Source organism: Acomys russatus, chromosome 19, assembly GCF_903995435.1.
Source record: "Acomys russatus chromosome 19, mAcoRus1.1, whole genome shotgun sequence".
Classification (NCBI taxonomy): domain Eukaryota; kingdom Metazoa; phylum Chordata; class Mammalia; order Rodentia; family Muridae; genus Acomys; species Acomys russatus.
Genome location: NC_067155.1, coordinates 19,705,081 through 19,732,471, shown reverse-complemented (window position 1 = coordinate 19,732,471; position 27,391 = coordinate 19,705,081). Strand labels below are relative to the sequence as shown.

The following is a 27,391-nucleotide window of genomic DNA, read 5'->3' as shown; positions in this document are numbered from 1 at the left end:
ACTTCAGCCGCCAGGTAAAACCATTCCCCCCCCCCCGCGTCCCCCCAGATACCGCATCCTGTCCTCCTGTCCCCTCGGCCTGGGGTGGGGCTCGCGCCCCGCGCCCTCCCGCCCCCCCACAGTGACTATGGGGCGCCAACCCTCCTCCCCCTTTCCAGAGAGCTTTTGACTTCAGAACCCCTTACCCATACTCCCCACCCTTTCAGACCAACGAGGACAACAAATGCAGCAACTGGGAAGACGCCTACCGCAACTCCACTCGAACCATTTGGTGCGATGTATTAGCCATAATCGTGGGTTTCGGTCTCATTTACACGTACATCCTAGTTTTATGAAGGCTAAGAGCCCAGGCATCCACGGGGCTGCGCTCCCAACAGACACGCCCACCAAGAGGAAACTCAGAGCTTCAGACATCTTACCCCCGCCCCTCGCCAGAGCCAAGAATCCTACCAACCTAATAAATAAATGGACATCGGAGCAACCCGCCTTTCCAAGGGACCACCCGCCCCCCCCCCCCCAAGCCGCTGTCTCTGGTCTGTCAGCTCATTTTCATTCGGCTGCCTCAGCTGTCCCCACACACCTCTTGAAGGCCCCACGCCACAAGCCCTAAATCTGCATAAGCCACCGAGCTGCTCTTTCATGACGAAAATAAAAATTAAAAAAAATTAAATTTAAAAAAATAAAAAGATTTTAAAAAATCATATTTCTTAGCCCAATACAATTGAAGGGAATATTCAGCCATCTTGTCCAAGTCTGCACCTTTAAATCTCTGTCTTTCCCAAAGCTTGCCTTTCACCAGAAACTAGCTGACCCTGTTGTGAGTCAGCAGTTAGACTAAGGACAGATAGAGAGGGAGCGACCCTGTTGTGAGTCAGCAGTTAAACTAAAGCTAGATGAGGACAGAGCAAGATACCCTGTGTGGCAGGACATTATGACCCTGCCTGGAATTCCCTGTGTTTTGAGAAAAGCCTGCAGCTGGGTTGCTACAGCAATATGCTTCCCTGCCTTCTGACTTATAAAAGCTGCTGCCTGACTAATAAAGTTTGAGAGTTTGATCAATCAGACTTGCTCTCCTTTCTTGTGTCTTGCATTCTCAACAGGTGACCTACCTCCCGAGTTTTAGTCGAACCCCGAAGGCCAGGGCAAGAGACCCTGTCTCAAAAAAAAAAAAAAAAACAAAAACAAAAACAAAAAACAAAAAGAGGAGGAGGAAAAACAGAGACTTCAACCATAGGGATTAATTCCATCTCTATAATCCCAAAACTCAGAAGGTAGGAATGGAACAACGGAGATTTCAAAGCCAGCCTGGGCTGTATAAACAAGACCTTGTCCCAACAGGGTAACAAAAGCCACCAACAAGAGCACAGGGGCCTCCCCCATGGCTTCAGGTGGCAGCACAAGCTTGCAAGAGAAGGGGAACATTTCAGAGAACAAAAATGTTTTTTCTTCCGAGACAGGGTTTCTCTGTGTAGCCCTGGCTGTTCTAGACTCGCTTTGTAGACCAGGCTGGCCTTGAACTCACAGCGATCCCCCTGCCTCTGCCTCCTGAGTGCTGGGATTAAAGGCGTGCGCCACCACGCCCGACCTCTCTCAAGTCTTAAGGTTATTATGCTACTTAAATTTTAATATGATTAGCAAACTTAATATTCACATTTAAATATTTCAGATGTGTACAATACAGAAACTGTAAAATGAACATTCAGCTTACTCTTCACCCAAATTTAGCTGTCTCTGTGTGTGTGTGTGTGTGTGTGTGTGTGTGTGTGTGTGTGTGTGTTTTCGAGACAGGGTCTCTCTGTGTAGCCCTGGCTGTCCTGGACTCGCTTTGTAGACCAGGCTGGCCTTGAACTCACAGCCATCCTCCTGCCTCTGCCTCCCGAGTGCTGGGATTAAAGGTGTACACCACCACGCCCGGCTGGATATAACTGTTTAAAGCACTCCCTGCTTTTGAAGACAACCAGAGTTCAGTTCCCAGCACCCACGTCACATGGCTCAGAACCTCCTATAACTCCAGCTGCAGCGGATCCAACAGACTCTTCTGCCCCTCCACAGACACCACACACACGGTTGGCATCCACACAGATACATATTCATACACACAAAACATATATTTTATACAATCACATAAACATACAATAACATATATTATGCATAACTATATATTTTATATGTAATGCACATATAATTTTAGGCCAGGCATGGTGGGGAATGCTTTTAGCCCCACCACTGGGGAGGCGGAGGCAAGTGGATGTCTGAGTTCCAGGCCAGCCTGGACTACAGAGCGAGCTCTAGGACGCCCAGGGCTACACAGAGAAACCATCTTTGTACTAAGAATGAAGCACGCCAAAAAAAAAAAAAAAAAGTGCGGGAAGCTGTACTAGGTAGGTAACACAGCTTGAGTCAGTTTAGGAGCAGGGTCAACTGAGATTTGACCAGCAGGTGAGCAACACTGCCGCCTGTTGGTACCTTGCTGCAATGTCATTTTTTTTTTTTTTACCTCATGTGTTAGGGGGGTTCTGTGCGTGTGTCTTTGTGCAAAGCTAGGGTACGGGCCTGTCTGTGAGTGTTTAAAGGTAAGAGGGCATCATTCATATCCGCCTCTATCGTTCGCCACCTTAGTTTTTTGAGACAAGGTCCCTCGCTGAACCTGCTGCTTGTCGTTTGGACAGGATTGACCCAGCGAGCTCCTAGGAACCGCTTTGCTCCTCTCCTGGTGCTAAGATTACAGACAGGCCACAAACCCTGGTTTTTTTGTTTTTGTTTTTGTTTTTGATTTTACATGGGCCTAGGGATCCGAACTTACGCTAGTGCAGCAAGGGGATTCAAGATCAGCCTCGGCTACAAAGCCAGTGGGGGCCCAGCCTGGGCTACCCAAGACTTTCTCAAACAGAGGCTTAGAGAGATGGCTCAGTAGTGTTCCCAGCACCCACCAAAAAAAAAAAAAAGCTGAGCCTTGGGGGCACAATGCCTGAAGCTTCAGCATTGTAGGATCAGAGACAGACACACACAGCCAGACACACATCCATACCATAAGTATAAAAATATTCTTTAGAGCCGGGCGTGGTGGCGCACGCCTTTAATCCCAGCACTCGGGAGGCAGAGGCAGGTGGATCACTGTGAGTTCGAGGCCAGCCTGGTCTACAAAGTGAGTCCAGGACAGCCAAGGCTACACAGAGATACCCTGTCTCAAAGAACCAAAAAGAGAGATGGAAGGGGGGTGCTGCCATCTTCCTCTGCTCACTACATGAACACATACAAGAGTCCTCAACAACACACACCAGAATTGTAACACACACACACATTAAAAGATAATTGGAAATTTAAAATAGAGAAATGTGGAAGAAATGTGACCTTGCCTTAGACAAGCGAGGGGTGCATGAGGGAAAAGCTGGAGGCTCGGGCCACGGAGAGTGCAGCTCCTTCTGTTGGGAAGAGGATCTGCTAGATTCCCGGAGAATTACACCAAGGGAGTCGCCCCGTGGAACTCACACCCGAAAGGTTTCATTCTTTCCCTCTTCTCCCTCCTGTTTAGGATAGTCGGGTTGTACAGAAAATACCGTTGTTTAATAAATCCATAATATTATTTGTTAAGGAACCAGAGCCAACAAAGACTTCATCCTGGACAGTGAGTGAGGACAGAAAATAGAGCGGTGACCTAGCCACACGTACTGAACAAAAGGTCCCTGTAGACTGCCATTTTTTTTTTTTCAGGGTCCTGCCTGAGACTGACTTTCTCTCTGCTCTGGGCCTCGCCCTCACTCGCATAGCACATCAGATCTGTGCTGGACCTGCTGGGCTCTCCAGAATTCACACTTCCCAAGGCATCCTCTGGACCTCTCTTTAACCCAAAATGACGCAACCCCACTGCTTGTTTCTTTTTTTCCTCTCTTTTTTCTTTTTTCCTTTCTTTTTGGTTTTTTGAGACAGGGTCTCTCTGTGTAGTCCTGGCTGATCTAGATTCACTTTGTAGACCAGGCTGGCCTCGAACTCACAGCGATCCCCCTGCCTCTGCCTCCCGAGTGCTGGGATTAAAGGCGTGTGGCAAGTCCCATTTTTTTTTTTTTTTAAGGAAAGAAAAAACGAAGCCTTTAGGACTGTTTGCCTCTTACAGTGAGTGAAAGAATAAAGGTGGGTAAGCGGGCGTCTGAATTTCACCCCATGCTTCTCATTTTCACTCACAGCTCCAGGAGCCGCTGGAAGAAGCCGCGGGGCCGCCACGCCCTGCAGTTGGCTTAGCAACCGGTGACGCCATGCGTCGCGCTGGTGACGTCAGGCGGTGCTCTGACAACGTCATAGGCGGGCGCCGCGCTTAAATCGAGTGCGGGAAGCTGCGGCTGCGGCTGAGCGCTTGTGACAGCCATGGAACTGACGCAGGTAGCGCGGGAACTGGGTTGCTGGGCTGCGGAAGAGATGGAGGTGCCCCTAGCGGCCCGCCCCAAGGAGTCGACGCTGCGCAGGTGAGGCCGCTCTCGGAGTAAGGACCGCGCATGCTGGGATTAGCTTCCGGGGCGAGATTCCCCCACCCTCATCGGGGATGAGACAACACACACGCGCGCACACACACACACACACACACACACGAGGAGTGAGATCCCCAACTCTCATCGGGGATGAGACAACACACACACACACACACACGCGCACACACACGTACAGACACAAACGAGGAGAGATCCCCAACCCTCATCGAGGGCGAGACAACGCCCCCGACACACCACACACACACACACACACACACCACACACACACACACACACACGAGGAGTGAGATCCCCAACCCTCATCGGGGATGAGACCACTCACACACACACGTACAGACACAAACGAGGAGAGATCCCTAACCCTCATCGAGGGCGAGACAACGCCCCCGACACAAGACACACACACAACACACACACACAACACACACACACACACACACACACACACACCACACACCACACACACACACACACCAGAGTACTCTGTCCAAGAAAAGACGTTCCTGGGACGCCGCACAGAGTAGAATCCCTGGCACCTATGCACATAGGGTTAAGGAAGCGCCTCTCTACCGCACACTGTGACAATAGGATCTTCCGCAGAGTAAGGGGGGTCCCTACAGCACCCCTGCCGCTCTCGCCCCAAGCAATGCCGACACTAGGCAGTTAGCAGTGGCTGTTCTGCTGGGACCAAATCCGTGGGAACAAAGCCATGACCCTGTTGTCAAAGGCCTTGCTGTAGACCTCTCTCAGCCACCTCAGCAAGCTAGCCCTCTGCTAGAAGGAAGACAACCCCAGCGTGGAATGAGAACGCCCTCACGCTTAGTGAGAAGGCCACTCTCTCAGTGACACCCCCTCCCCTTACCCCCAGGAGCACTAACCTCTTTCCCCAGAAGTGAGACATCTTTGAACTCCCTACCGCCGGAACTGTGGGAACGACGGGGGATGGGGTGGGGGTGTCCTCCTCCTGGGAAATGCCGCAAGCATACCTTACGCTGTACCTCTTCAGGCTGTGTCTGGGTCAGGGGGCTGACATCTGGGCCTACGTCGTGAAACATGTACGTAGTCAGAGGTAAGCCAAGCTGAGGCAGGGGAGGGGGAGAGGCACAAGCAAGGCCTGAAGCAACTCCTCTCTCTCCATCTTTTCCAATGCAGAAGTATCAAGACCATCCGGGGGAACCTGCTCTGGTAACTACCTCTTTCTTTTTGTTGTTGGTTTGGTTTGGTTTTTTTTTTTTTTTTTTTCGAGACAGGGTTTCTCTGTGTAGCCTTGTCCTGGACTTGCTTTGTAGACCAGGCTGGCCTCGAACTCACAGCGACCCACCTGCCTCTGCCTCCCGAGTGCTGGGATTAGAGGCGTGCGCCACTGCGCCCGGCCTGGTTACTGCTTCTTAAAGGCATTGATTCTTGTCTTCCCGAGTCTTGTCTAACTATGGCCACAGCCACAGCCTCTGCTTCCTGCCTCCTCCCCAGGAAGCCTCCAGCCATCTCCTAACTCTGGTCTTGTTTCTTTAGGTATGGACATCAGGACAACCCAAAGGTGAGAAGTTTGGGCTGCAAGATTGTCTTTCAACCAAAGACGAGCTTGCAAATATTTCACTCTAGGCCCTGGAGGGCTGAGTCAGGGACACTGTGTTACAAAATAGCTCCAGGGGCTATTACTCCGTATTACTTTGCTCTCCCAAGAGTTGGGGGGGGATTGGGGGGCAGAGCCCGGCACACGCTCCAGAGTGTGTGGGGAGCAATAGTATGTGGACGTGGGGCACTGGTGTCGGACAGAGGCAGAACTTGAGCCGAGGACCTGGAGTCTCGGCACCCAGGAGGAGGCAGAGGGATCGCCGTGAGCCGAAGGCCAGCCTGGACTGCAGAGCGAGACCTTATCAAGAAAATCAAATAAACAGAACTGCTAAGAGGAGACAGAGAAAGGGCAGGTTTGAGGGAGCTGCTAAGCAAGACAGGAAAGAGGTCAGTAATAGGAGGGGGAGCTAGAGACACGGCTCAACAGTGAAGCACACTTGCTGCTCCTGAGGGGGGCCCAGTTCAGATCCCAGCATCCAGAGCAGGTGGCTAACAACCAACTGTGATTCCAGTTCCCGGGGAGCTAACAACTTCTTCTGGCCTCCACTGGCGTGTGCATGCATAAGATATGCAGACACACATAATTTTTTAAAAAATGGACAATAAACAGGGCCCAGGACAGCCAAGGCTACACAGAGAAACCCTGTCTTGAAAATTTAATAATAATAATAATAATAATAATAATAATAATAATAATAATAATAATAATAGCCAGGGGTGGTGGTGCACACCTTTAATCCCAGCACTCAGGAGGCAGAGGCAGGTGGATTGCTGTGATTTCTTCGAGGCCAGCCTGGTCTACAAAGAGAGTCCAGGGCAGCCAAGGCTACACAGAGAGACCCTGTTTGGAAAAACAAAACAATAATAATAATATAATGGTAATAATAGTAACACTTAAAAATAAAAGACTAAAACAGAAGCTGGTACTTGCCTGTTATCCAAGCACTTGGGTGCTGAAGTAAGAACACCGTGAGTTTAAGGTCAGTTTGAGCTACTTACACAGCAAAACCCTGTCTTGATAAAAGTAAAAAATAATAAAAAACATCTGACAAGAGCTGTAGGAGTTGCCGCACAGACAGAAAACTGAGAGGATGGTGAGGCAAGCCCAGGACTGTGAGAGCCAGACAGTGCTTCTATGTCAGGCCGAAGCCACTTAAAAAAAAAATCGCTCATCCATCTCCCAGGAGATGAGGTGAGGAGCCCAGTGCTACCCAGAAGGTAGTCCCTGCCCAGCAAAGCCCGGATGAGTACAAGCACCTGGCCTTCTAACCCTGTACCTGATCCCACCAGCTCCGTCGGAAGCTGGAGCTGGAAGCCGTTGCGGTCCGCCTGCGAGCAGAGATCCAAGAGCTGGACCAGAACCTGGAGCTGATGGACCGAGAGACCGAGGCTCAGGGTGACTTGTGGGGCCGGCCGGCCAAGTGGGCACTGAGACCCTGGGTAAGGGAGGTGCTGACAGCCACCCCGTTACTCCCACAGACACGGCCATGGCACAGACCCTGCAGAGCCTGAAAGAGACCCAGCACCGAGCACTTCTCCTCCAGGCCCAAGCTGGGGCTGCACGAAGGCAGCAGCGCGGGCTGCAAGATCCCACGCAGCGGCTGCAGAATCAACTCAGGCGCCTGCAGGACATGCAAAGGTGGGGCTCAGCCTCCCCAGGGAGGTTAGACATTCTCCTTAGAAAGCCCTGTGCCCTGTCTGGCCGTGTGACGAAGGGCACTTTGGGCCTGCCCGAGGGGTAGCGTTTAGGTTGGGGGAGGAGTCTCTGCAGGAAGCTTAGGGGCCAGAGCTCCTCTTGAAAAATGGGCACCCAGGAGATAGTGCAGCCATGCTGGCCACAGGGACAGTGTGAGGAGGTGAAGAGGGAGAGGTGAACAGAGCCGCACAGTCACTGCCATCTCCCTCTGAGACAGCAGACGCCAAAGCCTGACTGCTGCTACCTGCATGGCCTTAGGTAGAGGGTTCCTGGGCCTCTGTTTCTAAGGTCTAGCTTGACCACGTCCCCTGGATGGGGAGGCCTGGGGGCACTCAGAGGAAGGATAGCAGGCTACCAAGAAGAGACCTGATACCCTATGCGCATATACAGGGGTAGGAAGTCCCCCTCAGTCACAGTCATAGGGGAGGGGAGTAGGGGGAAAATGGGAGGGAGGGAGGAATGGGAGGATACAAGGGATGGGATAACAATTGAGATGTAATATGAATAAATTGATAAAATATATTTTAAAAAAAGAATAGAAATAGCAACACAAATAATTTTATGGTTGGGGGGCTTACCACAACATGGGGAGCTCTGTTAAAGGGTCACAGCATTAGGAAGGTGTGAACCACTTGCTAGAATGTCAGGCATGAGCCACCAGGCCCAACCTTCCCCAGGTTTCAATAGGGTTGCTGACCTACACTAGGTCAGACCAGAGGGGACGGGAACAGGGAGACCGATGAGTGTAGGAGGCCCGCGGCAGTGAGCTGACCCGAGAGCTAGCCCATGAGAGCCGGGCAGTGGGATAGGGAGGGGCACAGGCATCTGCTGTCCCGAGGCCTCCTGCCAGTTACTCTCTTCCTTCCAGGAAAGCCAAAGTGGACGTGCTCTTCGGACCTCTGGCGTCAGCCGCCCCAGCCATAGAGCCTGAGGTGTTGGTAAGAGTCCTGGGCCGTGCAGGAACCAGGAGGCGTCAAGGATCGAGCAGAGACCCGGAACTCCCTAACGCCCCTCCTCCTCTCCCTAGCGTGACGTCCGGGAAGCCTGCTCCCTCCGCACTCAGTTCCTGCAGAAGCTTCTGATGCCCCAGGCCAGCGGGGGTGGCGTCCGGTGAGTGTGCTCGGGCCTGGGACCCTGTGAGGGACCTGGGCTTGAGGCATGGCAGGTTGCTGGCTTGCTGATCCCCCAGACAGTGGATGCCTGGGTTAGATCAGTTCCTATCCCTGCCCTGTAGAGCTCCTAGGGTGGCAACGAGGACGATGCAGACCCACCGGAGACGGTGACAGCCGAGTGACCCAGGGCTGTTTGGGAAGGGGACGCCTGAGGCTCTAAGACCCGACGGTGGCCCTTGCCCAGTGGGGGCTTGGGAGTGGAGGGGCTCTGGTGAGGAGACTTAACTAGGGTGAAGGGTCAAGAACTAAACAGGACATGTTACAGTCCCCGGGACAGCAAGTCCAGTCCATCTACTGGGCACGAATGGACTCGTCCCTACTGTACAGTGAGGACGCCATGGCTCCTACCGATGTGCAGCCGTGATAACTTAGAGGGTATTGAATTGGCTTGTCTTACAACGCGCTCTGTCCCCTCACCCACATCCTCAGAAGCTCTCGAGATGACCACTTTGGATCTTCCTATCAGCAGTGGCTGAGCTCAGTTGAGGTGAGAGGGCAGGGCTCTCGGGAGACGGCCCCCACTTCTGCTCCATGGTGCAGCAGTTGCCAGCCCCTAACTGTCCCTGAATAACTCACCGCCCCACCATCCTGCACTGAGTCCCCACTTGTCCCTCCTAGTCGCTGCTGACAGACCACCCTGCAGGCCACATCCTGGCTGCCTTAGAGTACCTGGCTGCAGAGCGGGAGGCGGAGATCCGGTCCCTGTGTAGCGAAGAAGAGACGCCCAGGTGCAGAACAACGGCCCATAGCCAGGACAGGGCAGAGCCGAACGCCAGCCAGTAGCAGGGACGGGGAAGACTGATCTCGACTCCCCACAATCATCAATACAAAAATGAAAGGCTGCTCCTTCAGCAGCTCTCTGTTCCCACCCCAGGCCCCAGGCCCCGGACCCATCAAACCCCAGCCAGGCCCTGCCGTCCACTGCGCATCTCATCCAGGTAACGCTGAGGTACTTTCCCAAGACCCACTGACCGCCTCTCCCTGTGGACCACGCCCACACAGCCCTTGTACCCCCAGGAGGGCTGGCAGGCTGTAGGGGCACTTGTGGCCGAGAGGAGTGCGCTCCTGAGTGAGAGACAAGTCTTGACTGGCCGCCTCCAGAGCCTGGTGGAGGAGATGGAGAGACGTTCTCTGGGACCCAGTGAGAGGTAGAGTCTTCCTCCTCAGCAGGGGCTTCCCCAGGAGGCTGAGGACTTTGGATGCTGTCCACCCTGGGGGCCCCCTCACTTCCTCCCTTTCCGGGCGCTGGTTTGCTGTGTTTGGGGCTCTCCATGCCTCCCCAAAGATCTCATCCCCCTAATGTGGCTGCCAGTCTCTTTGCTCTCTTTCACTCCCTCCCCTCCCCCCAAGGAAAGTCCTGCTGCTGGGGCTGAGGTACAGTGGCCTGTGGGCAGAGCTGAAGGCTCTTCACGCCCAGTGCCAGGAACTGGGGGATGCAGTTGGGCACCGGCAACTTCTGCTGCGGGAGCTGCAGGCCAAGCAGCAGCGGATCCTGCAGTGGCAGCAGCTGGTGGTGAGACCCTGGGCCTGGTGCAGGGCAGAGTGGAGGTGTGCGCTGAGGTGATGAAAAACTGGGCCTCCGCGGCTTGAGAGACGGCTCAGCGTGAAGAGTACCTTGGCTGCACTGGCTGTGGCGGCGCACGCCTTTAATCCCAGTGCTCGGGAGGCAGAGGCATGGGGATCTCTGAGTTGAGGCCAGCCTGGTCTACAGAGCGAGTTCCAGGACAGCCAGGGCTACACAGAGAGACCCTGTCTCAAAAAAAAAGAGCACTTGCTGTCCTTCCAGAGAATCTGGGTTAAACTCCCAGAACCTACATGGCAGCTCACAACCGGGACTGTAGTTCCGGGGATCTGATGGTGTCTCTTGGCCTCTGTGGATATCTGGCATACATGTGCTGCCTAGACATCCATACAGGCAAAACACCCATGCACAGAAAGTAAAAACAAATACATCTAAACCGGGCATGCTAGCACATGCCTGTAATCCCAGCACTCGGGAGGCAGAGGCAGGAGGATCGCTGTGAGTTTGAGGCCAGCCTGGTCTACAAAGTGAGTCCAGAACAGCCAAGGCCACACAGAGAAACCCTGTCTCGAAAAAAAACCAAGAATAAATTAATAAATCTAAAAGAAAAAATTAAGAGATAGGCAGGGGAGGAACTGGGCAAACGAGACTGAGGTGAGACCTCTAGGAAGAAGCAGCATCTGTCCCCTGTAAGAAGGGAGGACTGGCCTAGACAGTGGGAGGGACAGGAAGCTGGAGTGTCAGTGGCTCTGATTCCCCAGGGGGAGACCCAGGAACAGATCCGCCTGCTCATCAAAGGAAACTCGGCCAGCAAGACCCGCCTGAGCCGAGGCCCAGAGGAGGTGAGCTAAATGCTAGGGCAAGGCGTGGTGGGCCCAGGCCACCCACCCACCCTCTCCCTCCCTCCCACCCACCCTCTCACTCCCTCCCACCCACCCTCTCCCTTCCTCCCTCCCACCCACCCTCTCCCTCCCTCCCTCCCTCCCACCCACCCTCTCCCTCCCTCCCTCCCTCCCTCCCACAGGTGCTGGCTCTCATTCAGCGGAAGCTTCTCCCCACCTCTGAGGCGGTGGCACCACAGAGCCAGGAGCTGCTCCGCTGCCTGAAGGAAGAAACGCAGCACCTCCCCCGCATTCTGCTGGGCCCCTTGCTGCGGAGCCGTGCCACAGGGTGAGACTGGGGCCAGCCCCATCTTCCCTCCTGAAACCCATCCAAACGAGATACTGAGAGGGGAGCTTCACTCAGAAAATAAAGGTGACCAAGAGGACATCTGACATCCTCCATGCCTCTCCACACACACGCACACACAAGTCTGACATCCTCTGTGGCTCTCAACACACACGCATACACAAGTTTGACATCCTCCGTGGCTCTCCACACACACACACACACACACACACACACAAGTCTGACATCCACCACCGTGGCTCCACACACACACACACACACACACACACACAAGTCTGACATCCACCACCGTGGCCCTCCACACACGCACACACAAGTCTGACATCCACCACCGTGGCTCTCCACACACATGCGCACACACAAGTCTGCCATCCTCTGTGGCTCTCCACACACATGCACACACACAAGTCTGCCATCCTCCGTGGCTCTCCACACACGCACACACAAGTCTGCCATCCTCCGTGGCTCTCCACACACATGCACACACACAAGTCTGCCATCCTCTGTGGCTCTCCACGCACAGGCACACACAAGTCTGCCATCCTCCGTGGCTCTCCACACACGCGCACACACACAAGTCTGCCATCCTCTGTGGCTCTCCACACACGCGCACACACACAAGTCTGCCATCCTCTGTGGCTCTCCACGCACAGGCACACACAAGTCTGCCATCCTCCGTGGCTCTCCACACACTCGCGCACACAAGTAGCCCAGGGTCCCCTGACTAGCGACCCTCGCTCTGTACCCTCAGCCCCAGTCTGGTCTCCCAGTCCTTAGGCCCTGTGCCCCTAGAGCCTCTAGGAATCAAACTGCCTGATGCTCTGTTGCCCACCCCGACCCCCCCAGGCCGGAGCCGCTGTCCAGGGTTCTACCATCCATCCATCGGCTGCACCCCAGCACCCCAAGGGGCTCCAACCTCATCTCGCTGAGTCACACGCTCGGGCTGCCTGCAGGGAAAGTGAGTGCCCACAGCCTGGGACCAGTCTGCCCATCCCCATGTGACCCCGTGGCCAAGGTGACCGTCGCCCTCCCTCCCCCCTCCCCCCAGGCACCAGAGCTGCTACTTCCAAAGGCTGCCTCTCTCCGCCAAGACCTTCTGTTTCTCCAGGACCAGTGGGGTTTCCAGGGAGGAAATCTCCTCCGTGCAAAGGCCAGTGTGTCTCGGGAACCATGCACCCAGGGTACGTGGGTCCCATCAGCTCTAGATCCAGCACTCCTTCCGGCTTGTTCCGGCTTGCACCCCGAGGCCTTCCTAAGGTGCTGAAAGCCCACTAGCACAGTGTGCTGGAACCCGCTTGTTTGCTCCAGCTGCACAGCGGGTTGGATCTGTGTGCACTGCTGTCTCCCCCAGTACAAAGCAGGGAGCTCAGGTGCACACAGCTCAGTAGCCTGGCCACATGGTGGAATATAGGCTGGTTGGTTTGCTTTTGTTGTTTTTTGGTGTGTATCTCACTGGGAGTGTAGCCCAGACTAGCTTCACCACCAGCAGCAGCAGCAAGGGCGTGGGCATGAACTTAAATGGTCAGGTGTGGGTCTAACCATAAGGCCAAGTGCTCTCATTGCCATCAGAATATGTTAGTTTTCAGTCGGGGCATGGTGGCGCACGCCTTTAATCCCAGCACTTGGGAGGCAGAAGCAGGTGGATCGCTGTGAGTTCGAGGCCAGCCTGGTCTACAAAGTGAATCCAGGACAGCTGAGGCTACACAGAGAGACCCTGTCTGGAAAAAACAAAAAACAAAACAATGTGTTAGCTTGTTTTAGTGTGTATGTGTGTGTGTCCCACAGCACATTTGTGAAGGTCAGAGGACAGCTTGTTGGAGTCTGTTTTCCAACTTGTGGGTCCCAGGGGTCAAACTCAGGACATAGGGCTTGGCAGCAAACACCTTTGCGTCCTGAGCCACCACTGGGATGGGCCAGTGTTGTGTTGTTCTTGTTGTTGTTTTGTTATGGTTGTTTCTTGAGACAGGGTCTGGCTAAGTAGCCTAAGCAGCCTGGTCTACAGAGTGAGTCCAGGACAGCCAGGGCTACACAAAGAAACCCTGTTTCAAAACAACAAAAACAAAAACAAAAAAATAGGAAGGAGAAACAAAAAGTATGGTGTCCATGTAGGCTCTGAAGTTAGGTCAGGTGTTCCCCAGAAGGGAAGGGAAACCACATAGTCCAAACTGTCTGAGGAGCCTGGAGTCTGCCTGTGTTTGGGGGAGGGGGTGTCACACTGGGAGCCTGGGGAAGGGCAGACTTCTGAGCAGCAGAGGGAGAAGTTTCTGGATACCGTGGAGGGTGACCAGAATGGAAGGCTAAGGCCTGGAGCCGCTCCCCACTTGTAACCTCCAGAGCTGCTGCAGATGCAGGCGTCCCAGGAGAAGGAGCAGAAAGACAGCACGGGGCAGGCCCTGCAGAAGCTGGCGAGCCTGTTGGGACAGGCACTGGAGCACATCCCCGAGCTGCAGGCCGCCACTGAGGACTGGTGAGATGCGGCGTTTGCGCGTGAGGGAACTGACTGGTTCATGGCTTGAGCCACCAGGATGGGTGGGAGGGTCTGGAGGAGCCAGCTTTCCTCCGACACCATGCCTTTCCCCAGGTGGGAGCAGCCAGGCCAAGCCGCCATCTCTGAGGAGCTCAGTCAGGGCCTGTCCCTGCCCCAGTGGCGGCTGCGCTGGGCCCAGGCCCGGGGAGCGCTGCAGCAGACATACAAATGACGAGGCGCCAGGGAGCAGAGTCAAGAATTGTAATTTAGCCTGGTGGTGTGCACCTCTTGCCTCTACTCAGGAGGCTGAGGAAAGAGGGCTGCTGCTTACTTCTAAGACAGCCTAGACTCCATAGTGAGACCCTATTTCAAAAATAAATAGTGTTTAACCCCTAAACTTCACCTCCTTCAATAAACTATTTGAAAGCAAGTATTGCCTGGTTTTATCAGCTTTGTCTTGACACAGACCTCCAGCTCCCCTCCAGCTCCCCTCCAGCTCCCCTCCAGCTGCCTTTTCTGTGATTCCTCCTTTAAGACTGAGACCTAAAAAAAAAAAAAAAAAGACTGAGACCTCTAGAGAGATCTCTAGTCTATTCCCGGAGTCCCTACTGAGAGATGGAGTCCATGGTCGATATAAATGCATAGGAATTTATTGAGCCTATGTGACAGGGAGTTGGCAGACCCCGTGAAGCAGAGGCACGGGCCTTTTACAGGTTTTAGACAAAGAAATGAGTTTTATGGTGTGCAATTGGTTGAAGAAGTCACAAGCGTGTTAGGAACTTTCTTAGTTGGGAGGGGTAAGTACATTCCTGGGAACGTGGACATTTTAAACAAGCTGTAACACAAACCCGCTGTCCTTGGGTCAAGCTGGACTCTTTAAGCAGAGGAGATTTACAGACTTTGGCCCTAATGGGGCCCTTAAGGGAGGACTGGGTAGGCCAGCTTTTACATTTCCCCAGACTTTGGCCTTAATGGGGGTCCTTAAGGAAGGGAGGCTGGCCCTTTTACTCCCAGTTCTCATCCTGCCCTTCCCACTAAAGCCAAGAGGAGGAGGAGAGTGGAACTGTGGACCACACTCCTTAAAGCGACTCCTTCACTTCCCTCCCCAGCAGATTAAGCCAAAGCCCCCATCCCTCAGGGACCTAGTAACCTAGGAGACGGAGGTAGCCCGCTGGCAAGGCAGATAAATGCACGGTACAGCGGAACCTAACTGCCATTAGACATGAAATACTACACAACATATATGAAGTTTATTATATAAGCACAGAGAAAGAAGGAAGAGGTGCCCTATGGAGAGACAGAGGAGGAGGGAGAGGTAGGTGGCTTTATCCTTTTACGTACTCCTGGGCAGGGGCACAACCCATCGGCAAGTAGGTTCTTAGACATGGAGACTTTAAGCCTGTTACTGGTGGGGCACAGGCATCTGCAGCGCAGAGCTTTACTGGAAAGGTGATTGTAGCGCGGTACCTTGCCAGAATAGAGCCCTATGTAGGGGCAGGTCAAGAGATGACAGTGAAACCAGGCACTGTGTCCCACGCCTGTAACCCCAGCACTCGGGAGGCAGAGGCAGATCTCTGTGAGTTCGAGGCCAGCCTGGTCTACAAAGCGAGTCTAGGACAGTCAAGGCTACACAGAGAGACCCTGTCTCGAAAAAACAAAAACGACTCTGTCGAGGAAGCTTAGCCCACTTCAAGCTACCGGCATAAGCTCCAGATCATCGGCCCTCACCTGCGAGTTGCTGAGGTGGTTTCGGTTTTGCCTGCAGAACGGGGCCATCTGGAGAAGAGAGCTGCAAAGGGTGGGGTGAGCCCTGACCCAGGATCTGCTTCTCCCAAATACTAGTGGGGCGGGTCTCAGCTAGCACACCTGGTGTGCATTTTTTTTTGTTTTGTTTTGTTTGGGTTTGGGGGGGGTTGTTATTTTGTTTTTGTTTTATTTGGAATTTTTATTTTATTTATTATGTACACAATGTTCTGCCTGCACGTACACCTGCAGGCCAGAAGAGGGCGCCAGATCTCACTATAGATGGTTGTGAGCCACCATGTGGTTGCTGGGAACTGAACTCAGGACCTTAGGAAGAGCAGACAGTGCTCTTAGCCTCTGAGCCGTCTCTCCAGCCAGAACATATATATATTTCAGACAACATAATCTGCTTGGTTATTGGGTAATATCTTCGGGAAATTTTTGTTGTTTTTTTTTCGAGACAGGGTCTTTCTGTGTAGCCTTGGCTGCCCTGGACTCGCTTTGTAGACCAGGCTGGCCTCGAACTCACAGCGATCCACCTGCCTCTGCCTCCCGAGTGCTGGGATTAAAGGCGTGCGCCACCACCGCCCGTCAGAGGTTGTTGTCTTGAGCCGGAGCCTCATATATTTCTGGCTGGTGCTGAAGCTAAGATTGAGCCTCTCACCATCTCCTCTACTTCCTCAGTGCTGAGACTGTAAGAGCTGGCCACGCTCTTAGAGATGTTCTTTCAGATTTTCAAATTTTCAATTTTGTGTGTGAGTGTTTTTCCTGCGAGGTGTGTGTGTGTGTGTGTGTGTGTGTGTGTGTGTGTGTGTGTGTGTGTGTGCGTGCGTGCGCGTGCCAAGTGGATGCCTGGGACCTGTGGAGGTCAGAAGGCACTGGATCCCATGGGACTGGAGTTACCGATGGTTGTGAGCCACGGTTTTGGTGCTAGAATCAAACCTGGGTCCTCAGCAAAAACAGCAAGTGCTCTTAACCACGGAGCCATCTTTCCAGCTCACTTGGTGTGCTTTAAATGCACATTTAAATAACTATATATATTTAAAGATTTACTTATGTGTTTGGCGTTCGTCCTTGTATGTCTGCACACCATGTGCATGCAGTGCCCTCAGAGGCCAGAAGAGGGCACCAGATCCCCTGGAAATAATGGAGTTGCAGACTGCTGTGAGAGGTGCTCACAACCAGCCGTGCAGGTGCTGGGAACTGAATCCCAGTCCCAGGCAAGAGCAGCCAGTGCTTTTTTTTTCTTTTCTTTTCTTCTTTTTTTTTTTAGTCCTTTCTCCAGCCCTTAGTTTTGAAAAATAAAAATAATTAAATATGCTGAGTGTGGCGACACAGTCCTTGCCAGCCCTTGGAGGCACGCACATAGGCAGGTGCGTGAGTTTGAGGCCAGCCTGGGCTATCTATGTAGTTAGTTCTAGGACAGCCAGAGTTACGTAGAGAGATCCTGCCTTAATAAAATGACCGACCCCTTGATTGAAGAGACGGCTCAGAGGTTAAGGGCACTGTCTGCTCTCCCAGAGGTCCTGAGTTCAATTCCCAGCACCCACATGGTGGCTCACAGCCATCTACAGTGAGATCTGGCGCCCTCTTCTGGCCTGCGGGTGTACATGCAGATATAACACTGTGTACATAATAAATAAAACTTAAAAAAAAAAAAAGTTTAACCCCAGTAACTGAGAGAACCCGGGAGAGCTGTGTCCGGTGAAGTCAGTGGAGGGATCCAGGGGAGGCCCGCGCGGGAGGGCGCGTCCTGCAGCAGCCCCCACGGCAGCGAGCAGCAGCAGGGTCGCCTCTGCCCGGCTCTGTGGAGCTGGCCTGGTCCCTTGCAGGACCCGGTAGTGTCCCCGACAACCGAGAGCAGAGCGTTCCGCCCTGGGTTAGGTGAACAGAAGACCGACTCGGCCGTGTTTACAAAACTCCAGGAAGGGCCTCCGCAAACTTCCGGCTTCCACAGCGGGGGTGGGTGGGTCAAAGTGACGTTTTCCGCTCTCATTCGTCCACACGCCTCCGTGAGGGCGTGGCCTGCCCGGTCTCCCCGCGCTCAGACGCTTGCGAGGCCCTTCCGGGGCCCGTCTTTCCGGCACTCTGATTGGCTTGGAGTCCGGGAGTGGGTGTGGCCGCGTCTCATTGGCCGCCGTTCTTAAGGCTGCGGTGACGTCACGCGGCGCGCTCGTCGCGCTAGCCCATACGTCATCGGCCCGCTCCCACCCTAGAGAGCCAGGGCCGTGGAACCCGCGGCGGCGGCGGCGGCGGCTGAGGAGAGCGGCGAAGGCGGCGGCATTCGCGATGGCCGGGGCGGGGCCTGCTCCGGGACTCCCGGTGGCGGGAGGACCCGTGGTCCCGGGGCCTGCTGTCGGCATCCCGGGCAAGAGCGGCGAGGAACGCTTGAAAGAAATGGAGGCGGAGATGGCTCTGTAAGGCCCCGAGGAGGAGAAATTAAAGCGGTTTCCGGGCAAACCCACTCAACCCTGGAGCCTCCGGGTCTTCAGAGGCCTGAGCTGCGGCTCCGTTTAAGGGGTCAGGGGACCCGACGGGGCCCGAGGGGCGCGGGGCATGGAGCCAGGGGCCGGGGTTAGGACGAAGGCGCGGTCGCGATGTGGCCCCAGCGCCCCAGCCGTGGTGACCTGACCTGTACGGTGTCTTGTCCCGCTCCCCGCACCCCCCAGGTTTGAGCAAGAAGTCCTGGGAGCCCCGGTGACCGGAATCCCAGCCGCTGTGCCTGCGGTGCCCACGGTAGAGGCCATGCAGGTCCCAGCAGCTCCTGTGATCCGCCCGATTATCGCCACCAACACATACCAACAGGTGAGGCGGGAGCTGCAGCTTACAGTGCTTTGATCCCAAAGAGGGTTTGGGCTGGGCTGGCGTGGCAAATAGCTCGTGTGCTAGGGGCTCCGGGTGCAAGACAAAGTCTATTCAATTCCATTGGAAGCGTCTACGCAACACTGTCCTTGTCCGGCAGAACTTTCTGAAATAGTGGGATGTTCCATATAAACAGCTCTTTAAAGTTTATACTCGCGGATTTGGGGTGTAGTTCAGCATCAAGCTCTGCAGAGACTTCTTTTTCTTCTTTCTTTTTGGTTTTTCAAGGCGGTTTCTCTGTGTAGCCCTGGCTGTCCTGGACTCACTTTGTAGACCAGGCTGGCCTCGAACTCACAGTGATCCCCCTGCCTCTGCCTCCCGAGTGCTGGGATTAAAGGCGTGCGCCATCCGCCTGGCTAAGAAGGGCCAGGTTTTATTAGCAGTCAGGGAAGGCCTTTTTGTTTTACTGTTAGTAAAGCAAAGATAAAAAGGAGATGATGTGACCATGCAGGCAGCTGGAGTAGTGTTACCCGCTGCAGAGAGCTGTCTGTGCAGAGACCCTGAGACAGAGCTCAGAGTTATCGTCTTTCGGGCAACAGCAGAGAGGTCAGTGGCTGCAGAGGAGTGAACATTTGGGAAAGTGAAGATTAAGACAGCACTCGAACGCCGGGCGTGGTGGCGCACGCCTTTAATCCCAGCACTCGGGAGGCAGAGGCAGGAGGATCGCTGTGAGTTTGAGGCCAGCCTGCTCTACAGAGCGAGTCCAGGACAGCCAAGGCTACACAGAGAGACCCTGTCTCAAAAAAAAAATAAAAATAAAAAAGTTAACCAGGTGGCTTTGGCTGTCTGAATAATATACTCGACAGGGCAAGGGTAAATCCAAGGAGATGGAGAGAAAGGCTAATAATCCGGGTGAGATGGACGTGGGAAACAGGAAGGACAGGTTGGAGGTTACTTAAGATAGTGTGGGGTCTGTCTGCAGCCACCCCCTGAGCGTGCCTGCACTCAGACATGAACCAGCAGCCTGGCCAATCCTCGCATGGGACCTGGCGCTATAGGGAAGCTGAGTCAGAGATGTTTCTGGAAGATGTTAATGGTAGCTTTACTCAGTGTGACTCCAGAAGCCCTAGTGAAGGGGCCTTGAAGCACAGCCCGGCCAGTCACCAGCCCCATAAAGTCTTCTAGGGTAGGCCGGCTGGAACCGGTTAGCATCTCTGAGCCAGGTCTCCTTCTCCTCATAGGTCCAACAGACCCTGGAGGCCCGGGCGGCTGCTGCAGCCACAGTGGTTCCTCCCATGGTGGGAGGCCCTCCTTTTGTGGGCCCAGGTAAGTAATGAAGCCGGGGGCCTGGGTCAGGCAGGGCAGTAAGAAAGGTTACCCAGAACTTGCCTCCCACCATCCTTATCTCTCCTCCCCACAGTTGGCTTTGGCCCTGCTGATCGTGGTCACCTGGACAGTCCCGAGGCTCGAGAGGCCATGTTCCTGAGGCGAGCAGGTAGGTTGGGGACCAGGACCTCACGCTTGGCCAAGTTAGCTTGTTCAGGATTAGCAGCTCTGGCTCTTTGCCCGCATCTGCTTTAGACCCTTTCTTCCATCCTGATGCTGTCTTTGCATAGTGCACACTAACCGTGTGCTTCCTGGTTCTCTCAAGTCACTTTGTTCTCCGTCTGGTCCTCTCAAACCTCTTCCTTTCCTGTTGCTCCTCAGTGACAGCCTTGACGGTGTCTTCCCAGCTTTGAGCACCTTCTAGCAAGCTTTGCAGAGGACAGAACTCTTCACTTTTGTCACATGATAAGCATGACATACAACCACTGAGGGGTGACAGGCTGTCCAGACTGGCTCCAGGCGACTCAGTTGTAGTCAGGACCCTCTGTGGTCTGGTCCCATGCGGTCGAGGCAGACCCCCCCCCGCCCCCCCGCGCATTCAGGAGTTCCCAGCATGGCTGAGGTGTCGGAGGGGGTCAGGGAACCTTCCTTCTCTCTTCTGCTCTGTGTCACTCGCCGCAGCCGTTCCCCCACACTCGGGGTCTCTTGTTGTTTAGGGTGTACGCACACACATTGCGTACAGCCGGGTTTGTGACACACTTGTGAGAATATGTGGTGAGATGTGTTCTCGGTCAGATGTAAAATTTGGTTGATTGCGTTTTATTGGTGCTTTGATGTTCTTGTTGTGCTGGGATGGATGCACCCAGGGCTCCCAATGTGCGCTACACCAAGTGCCATCCAAGCCCTTGGCTTTGAGAAAGAAGACCCTGCTCTGCAGCCCAGGCTGGCAGCCAAACGTAAATCCTTCTGCCTGCCTGCTGAGTACTACAGTCACGGGCGTGTCTCTCTGTCCCTGTCTGTCTTTCTTACCTAACAGTGTCTGAATGTTAGCATCTCTTCTTTACTAAGTTGCCAGAGTGAAAGGCTGGCTGGGTCACCCTGCCCAGCTCCCTCCCTTGCTGTGCCCTCAGAAGGGTACCATGGCTCAGCCAGGAAGGCTGTTTTGATGCCCCCAGTTTTTTCCCCCCTGGAGCTCTCCAACCCCCACATATCCTCTGGAATATCCCCACCTACACCAGAGGGGAGAGTTTTTCCTTATAAATGCTGTCCCTGGTGGTGATATTTCTCAGCCTTTGCTTGACTAGTTCCGTTATCCTGAGGTCCAAGCTCATGGGTCCCTTTCTCCCGGAGGCCTCTCGTCCCGCCTGGCTGGGTCAGGGTGCTCTGGCCTCTGACGGCTCCCTAGGCTGCCCTGCTCTGCCAATGCATGGGTTACCTCCTATCCTGGACCAAGAGCTCCCTCACACCCTGTGGTCTGCTGGGTTCCTAGCACTGTTCACCTGAGTCTTGGCCCACAGGAAATCCTCTCAGTCACTTTGCTGAATGAAGCAATGGCCAGACCGCCCCATCTCCGAGAAGGGTCCACAGCCTCTTCTCCAGGATTTCTTGGGTGCTCAGAGGACTCACATAGACACCTTGCCCCAAGCGTCCCTTTCCCCCATGACACCCCCATCTCTCTCTCCCACAGCTGTGGCCCCTCAGAGGGCCCCTATCCTGCGTCCAGCCTTCGTCCCCCACGTGCTGCAGAGAGCAGGTGAGGGGCCAGGGTCATGCTCCCTGCCAAGCAATTTCCCCTAAGCCCTAGAACTCCCCAGCTAACACCCTGACAGACTCTGCTCTCTCTTCTGCAGCAGGCGGCCCCCGACCTATGGCCCTGAGGCCCCCACACCAGGCCCTGGTTGGACCCCCTCTGCCCGGGCCTCCTGGACCACCCATGATGCTACCACCAATGGCTCGGGCCCCTGGGCCACCCCTGGGTTCTATGGCTGGTCTGAGGCCACCCCTGGTGAGTGGGGACTGACTGGTGTGGGTGGGGGTACAGCGGGTGGGGGCCCCCAGTCCTGACGTGCTACATCTCAGTCTCTCTTTCCCCAGCTTTGTTTGTGTCTTTGTACCCCTTTTGTTTTGTGTGCCAAAAATCTGTTTTCTTTGCTCCTTGGAGGCAAGAGCTTGCTATGTAGCTGAGGCTAACTGCACCCTGCAGGTCCCGAGCGGTGAGGCATGTGGACCATGCCCAGCTTCCTCCCGTGTGGAAGAGCGTGTGAAGAGAAACACCTGTGCTTTACCTCCATGCCCTCTTTCCTTCAGTTGCCCTCTTGTCCCTGTGTGCATTCACCCATGTCTCTCTCCTTTGCTGCCTGTTTCTCTGTGTGTAGCTGACTGCTTCTTTGCCCCATGTCCCCTGGCTCCCGGACCCTTGCTTTTTATATACTTGGGGGTGTTAAGATGGGAGCCTTGTGATGCCCACCGCTCACACCCTCCTGTTGCCCACAGGAAGAGCCAGCGGCTCCCCGAGAGCTGGGCCTGGGCCTTGGTTTAGGCCTGAAGGAGAAGGAAGAGGCAGTGGTGGGCACAGCAGCTGGGCTGGAGGAAGCCAGCGCAGCCGTGGCTGTGGGGGCTGGAGGAGCCCCCGCTGGCCCTGCAGTCATTGGCCCCAGCCTCCCACTGGCCCTGGCCATGCCCTTGCCTGAGCCTGAGCCCCTGCCCCTCCCCCTGGAGGTGGTACGTGGCCTGCTGCCTCCACTGCGAATTCCTGAGCTGCTGTCTCTTCGTCCGCGACCCCGGCCCCCTAGGCCTGAGCCCCCTCCTGGCCTCATGGCTCTCGAGGTAAGCAGGGAACGTGCAGAGAGGGGACAGGGCAGCGAGAGCAGAAGCCTTGACCGTGCATACACGGCACCACAGTCCTCTGGCGAGGGGGTGGCCGGGTGAGGACCTGGGGAGGCAGCCCCTCACGTTCCACATTCTGAAGCAGATAGCACAGCTAGCACTTGAACGGCAGGCACCAGGGCTAGAGGCAGTGCAGAGCACACGACTTCCAACGCCTGTCCCTGCCCCTGCAGGTCCCAGAGCCACTGGGGGAGGACAAGAAGAAAGGCAAGCCAGAGAAATTGAAACGCTGCATTCGCACAGCGGCGGGGAGCAGCTGGGAGGACCCCAGCCTGCTGGAGTGGGACGCAGGTGAGTAGGCAGAGTGAGGGGCTGGACACCGGCCATCCAAGGGCCAGCTGCACTGAGCCTTCTGAGCCCCCAACAGGGCAAGGAAGCAGGTGACTCCACAGAGCCTGGAGGGCAGGGCGGCCTCACCACTGCTGGGGGTGGCGAGCAGTTTCTAGGGCTTTGGTGATCTCTCTCTGCAGCCCAGGCTGGCCGTAACTTTGAATTGTTCTGGATCAGTCTCCTGAGTGATGGAGCTACAGATGTGAGCCACCATGCCCAGTTTGTTACCAAGGGCTTTCAGACCCTTATGTGGGAAGCCAGGCCTGCTGAAGGTCAAAAGGATTCTGTTTTAACTTCTTATGAAAATATTGACCAGGCTCAGTGGCGCACGCCTTTTATCCAAGCACTTGGGGAGTCAGATGCAGGCAGATCTCTGTGAGTTCAAGGCCAGCCTGGTCTACAAATTGAGTCCAGGACAGCCAGGGCAACACAGAGAAACGCTGTCTCAGAAAAAAAAGAAAGAAAGAAAGAAAGATGTCAGGCCAGGTAAGGTGGCACACTCCAGAGGGAGGCAGATCTCTTGGGAATTCGAGGCCAGCCTGGTCTGCATAGCATGTTCCAGGCCAGCTAGGGCTACATAGCCAGATGTCTGTGAGTTCAAAGCCAACCTGGCTTACATACAACTTCCAGGTCCATCAGGGCTACATAGTGAGACCCTGTCTCAAAAAAAGAAAAAGTGTGTGTGTGTGTGTGTGTGTGTGTGTGTGTGTGTGTGTGTGTGTGTGTAAAGCAAAAAGAAGCTAGCAGCCGGGTGGTGGTGTTACACGCCTTTAATCCCAGCACTCGGGAGGCAGAGGGAAGAGAATCGCTGTGAGTTCGAGGCCAGCCTGGTCTACAGAGAGAGTCCCAGGACAGCCAAGGCTACACAGAGAAACCCTGTCTTGAAAAACCAAAAAAAAGAAAGATGCCAGCTAGCTAAGTTCTAAACCCAGAAGAGATGAGTCATCAGTCATGCCGAGCTGTGGGGAGAGGGTGTCTAGCATCTGGCTTCCAGCCAGCACCCTGCATGCTGGCCCAGGTTCAGAAACACACAGCCAGGTGGGCAGGACACGGTGTGGTGGCACCTCTGTCAGCTTGAACTCCCCTGCAGACCTTGCCCAGGTCCTCAGCCTGAGCAGGAAGAGTGGTTCTCGTAAGAAGTGTGAAGTGCACCTGCCTCAAAGATGTGTTAGCTGGCCTGACAAGGTGACACACGCTTCGACCCTAGCACTCAGGTTCACGGCCAGCCAGGGCAACATACTGAGACCCTTTCCTCTACCCTCCAAAAAAAGAAGTTTTAGCTGAGGGGTCGGTCAGCTTGGGGCTTCAAGGACACATCTCTGCAACTTTTTTTTTTTTTTAATGAAGATGGTCTTGCCATCACACTTGACTTGTATATGATAGTGTGACTTTTTAAAAAAACATTTATTATGTATACAGTGTTGTGCCTGCATGCACCCCTGCAGGCCAGAAGAGGGCGCCAGATCTCACTGTAGATGGCTGTGAGCCACCATGTGGTTGCTGGGAATTGAACTCAGGACCTCTGGAAGAGCAGCCAGTGCTCTTAACCTCTGAGCCATCTCTCCAATCCCCAACAATTTCCTTTATTTATTTATTTATTTATTTATTTTTATTTTTATTTTTTTAAAGTTGCTAGGTCAGTAGCCTTGCTAGAAGAATCTCAGTCTCCAGGTTGTCAGACTATTTCCTCCTGGGGTAGCCTAACTCACTCTCAAATAGTATCTTTAATCACCATGGAAACCGTGAGGCAGCCTCAGCCATAGCTGAGAACAAAGCAAAACTGCCTTTCACCCCAGCCTGCCCTCGACTGCTGCCTCCTTCCCTGGGGCGCTCTTACTGTGACCTGGCGCGGTTACCTGGTTATTCGGGCCTCACGTCCCTATTTCTCAGGGGGAAGATGTAATTTAAGAGTCGAGGCGCAGGGGCTGGAGAGATGGCTCAGAGGTTAAGAGCACTCTCCCCGGCTCTGCCTGGCGTGTGTCGGGCAGGAAGGCGATCCCTCTGCCTCAGTAGGAAAAGGCCTGAGAGCCCCCGTGCTCACCTAGCAGGCTGCCTGTCGCAGGGCAGCCCTGTTACATGGGTATTGGCGGTTAGCACTGCGGGACGGTGCAGCGTGGGGCTGGAGGGAGGAGCACGCGTGGGGACGCCCTGACCTCCTCTCCGTCCCCCAGACGACTTCCGGATCTTCTGCGGGGACCTGGGCAACGAGGTAAACGACGACATCCTGGCCCGCGCCTTCAGCCGCTTCCCGTCCTTCCTCAAGGCGAAGGTGATCCGTGACAAGCGCACGGGCAAAACCAAGGGCTACGGCTTCGTCAGCTTCAAGGACCCCAGTGACTATGTCCGCGCCATGCGCGAGATGAACGGTGAGCAGGCCTCTCCCAGGGACGGAGGGCAGCCGACCTCAGCCTGACCTCCCAAGTCTGACCTGGTGCCCTTCATCCCCACAGGGAAGTACGTGGGCTCACGCCCCATCAAGCTCCGCAAAAGCATGTGGAAAGACCGGAACCTGGATGTGGTCCGCAAGAAGCAGAAGGAAAAGAAAAAATTGGGCCTCAGATAGGGTTTGTGGCTGGGCACCCGCTCCCACCCGGCCGGGCGCTAGCTCCTTCAGTTGTCTGTGGGAAACCCCCTGCTGTCCTCCCACCTGTCCCAAAACCAGTTTCAATAAATTTACCTTTATTTCCATCCCTGACTGGATGTAGAAACTGTTGGCTACAGGGAGGGCCTCCCTCACCCACCTGAGGGCATCCAGGCAGACGAACAGTGCCCAGCTGCTGCTGTGTGGCATTACTGTGTGTGTGCAAACGCGTGTGTGTGTGTGCGTGCACTGCTCACACACGTGCGCGAGTGTGCCTGCGTGCCCTCCTTCCATCACATGGGCCCGCTGGCTTCTAGGGGTTGAGCTGATTGTCGGACTTGGTAGCAAGCGTCTTTCCTCACTGAGCCATCGCTCCCGCTGACAGGACCCCATGTGTCCCTGACTGGCTTCAAACCTGGATGTGGTTCACAACTATACTCCAAGCACTTGGGAGGCTGAGGCAGGAGAAGCAAGCATTTGAGGCCAACCTGGGCCACATAGCAAGAACTTGTTTTAAAAGGGGGACCCAGGGCTTTGGAGAGATGGCCAAGCGGTTGACGGCACTGACTGCCCTTCCAAAGGACCCGGGTTGAATTCCCAGTATCCACGCGGCAGCTCACAACTGTCTCTAACTCCAAGATCTGACACCTTCTCACAGACACACATGCAGGCAAAACACCAGTGCGCATAAAACAAAACTAAGTTTTAAAGGGGGGAGGCTGGAGACGCAGATCTCTAGACATAATTATGTACTACCATACCAAGTGTCTAGGGTCCTGGGGATTGAGCTTGGGATTTTGTGTATACTAGGTAGGCACCCTACCATCAGAGCCTTACCCTCACTCTAGCCTCTTACGTTCTCAAGTGTGTGGTGAGCTTAGTCATTCCTTCTGAGGAAGGAGGCCTGTGGCAAGGTTAAAGCCAAGTCTAGCTTGGGTCTATGTTTCTGACTCCAACCTGTGCTCTTGGCACCGAGGTGGGGTGTTGTGGGAATCTAGGGTGCACAGCCGCCATGGCAGGCTCCCATCCATCCCAGGATCTGTGCAATGCTGGGGCCTCTGTGATTACCAACAGCTCTTAGAGCTTGTGACACGCTGTCTCCATGGACCCCAAGCCAGCCAGCCAGCCTGCAGTGGTTAGGCTGTGGATCGGGAAGCCCACGGACTGACTGACCTCCAGGTGGAAACATCCGGAATGTGGAGCTAGCTTTGTAGCCCAGGCTGGCCATGAGCTTGCATTCCTGCCTCAGTCTCCTAAGTGCTGGGACCCCGGTGTGTACCACCATCTCTTCACCCTGTCTTCCTCACCTCGTGGGCCTCAAGTGTGTGCAGTGTCTCTGCCAAGCCCCATTCAGTACCTCTTAGAGGCATCTGGGTCCCCATTTCTCTTTCCCTGTCCAAACCTACTAGCTGTCTGCGTCTCTGGGGTCTGTAGCTAGCTGCAAGCTTGAACAAGTATCCTCTCTACCTCCGACCTAGAGTTCAGGCGTTCCTCTGAAGGCAGCACTAAGCCCAAGATGCTGAGACAAGGTTTAGGCATAAAACCACGCCTGGCCCAAAGATTGACACTACAGTTGGTGTCGCATACAAATCCCCGGCACTTGGGAGGCTGAGACAGGAGGA

At 54.6% G+C, this 27,391-nt stretch overlaps 2 protein-coding genes across 3 annotated transcripts; both read left to right on the top strand.

Annotated features, from left to right (window-relative positions):
• The first annotated feature begins 4,304 nt into the window (after positions 1-4,304).
• Positions 4,305-14,525, top strand: Haus5 (HAUS augmin like complex subunit 5). The gene is made up of 19 exons (XM_051162800.1): positions 4,305-4,457; positions 5,488-5,550; positions 5,634-5,666; positions 5,994-6,018; positions 7,347-7,452; positions 7,536-7,695; positions 8,621-8,690; positions 8,780-8,862; positions 9,354-9,411; positions 9,543-9,652; positions 9,799-9,862; positions 9,942-10,072; positions 10,275-10,437; positions 11,208-11,288; positions 11,471-11,616; positions 12,481-12,592; positions 12,683-12,815; positions 13,969-14,101; positions 14,216-14,525. The coding sequence occupies exons 1-19, from the start codon at positions 4,360-4,362 to the stop codon at positions 14,331-14,333; spliced, it is 1,887 nt and encodes a 628-aa protein (XP_051018757.1). The 5' UTR covers positions 4,305-4,359; the 3' UTR covers positions 14,334-14,525.
• Positions 14,526-18,113: 3,588 nt separating this feature from the next.
• Rbm42 (RNA binding motif protein 42) lies at positions 18,114-25,890 on the top strand. 2 transcript variants are annotated; one of them, XM_051162709.1, is made up of 10 exons: positions 18,114-18,261; positions 18,514-18,649; positions 19,888-19,972; positions 20,067-20,141; positions 21,660-21,725; positions 21,802-21,977; positions 22,466-22,798; positions 23,032-23,149; positions 25,360-25,554; positions 25,639-25,890. In XM_051162709.1, exons 1-10 carry the CDS (start codon positions 18,134-18,136, stop codon positions 25,749-25,751), a joined length of 1,425 nt encoding a protein of 474 aa, XP_051018666.1. In that variant the 5' UTR covers positions 18,114-18,133; the 3' UTR covers positions 25,752-25,890. The 2 variants fall into 2 exon arrangements, with proteins under 2 accessions (XP_051018666.1, XP_051018667.1); XM_051162710.1 differs by lacking the exon at positions 21,660-21,725 and having other exon boundaries at positions 21,823-21,977.
• The last annotated feature ends 1,501 nt before the right edge of the window (positions 25,891-27,391 follow it).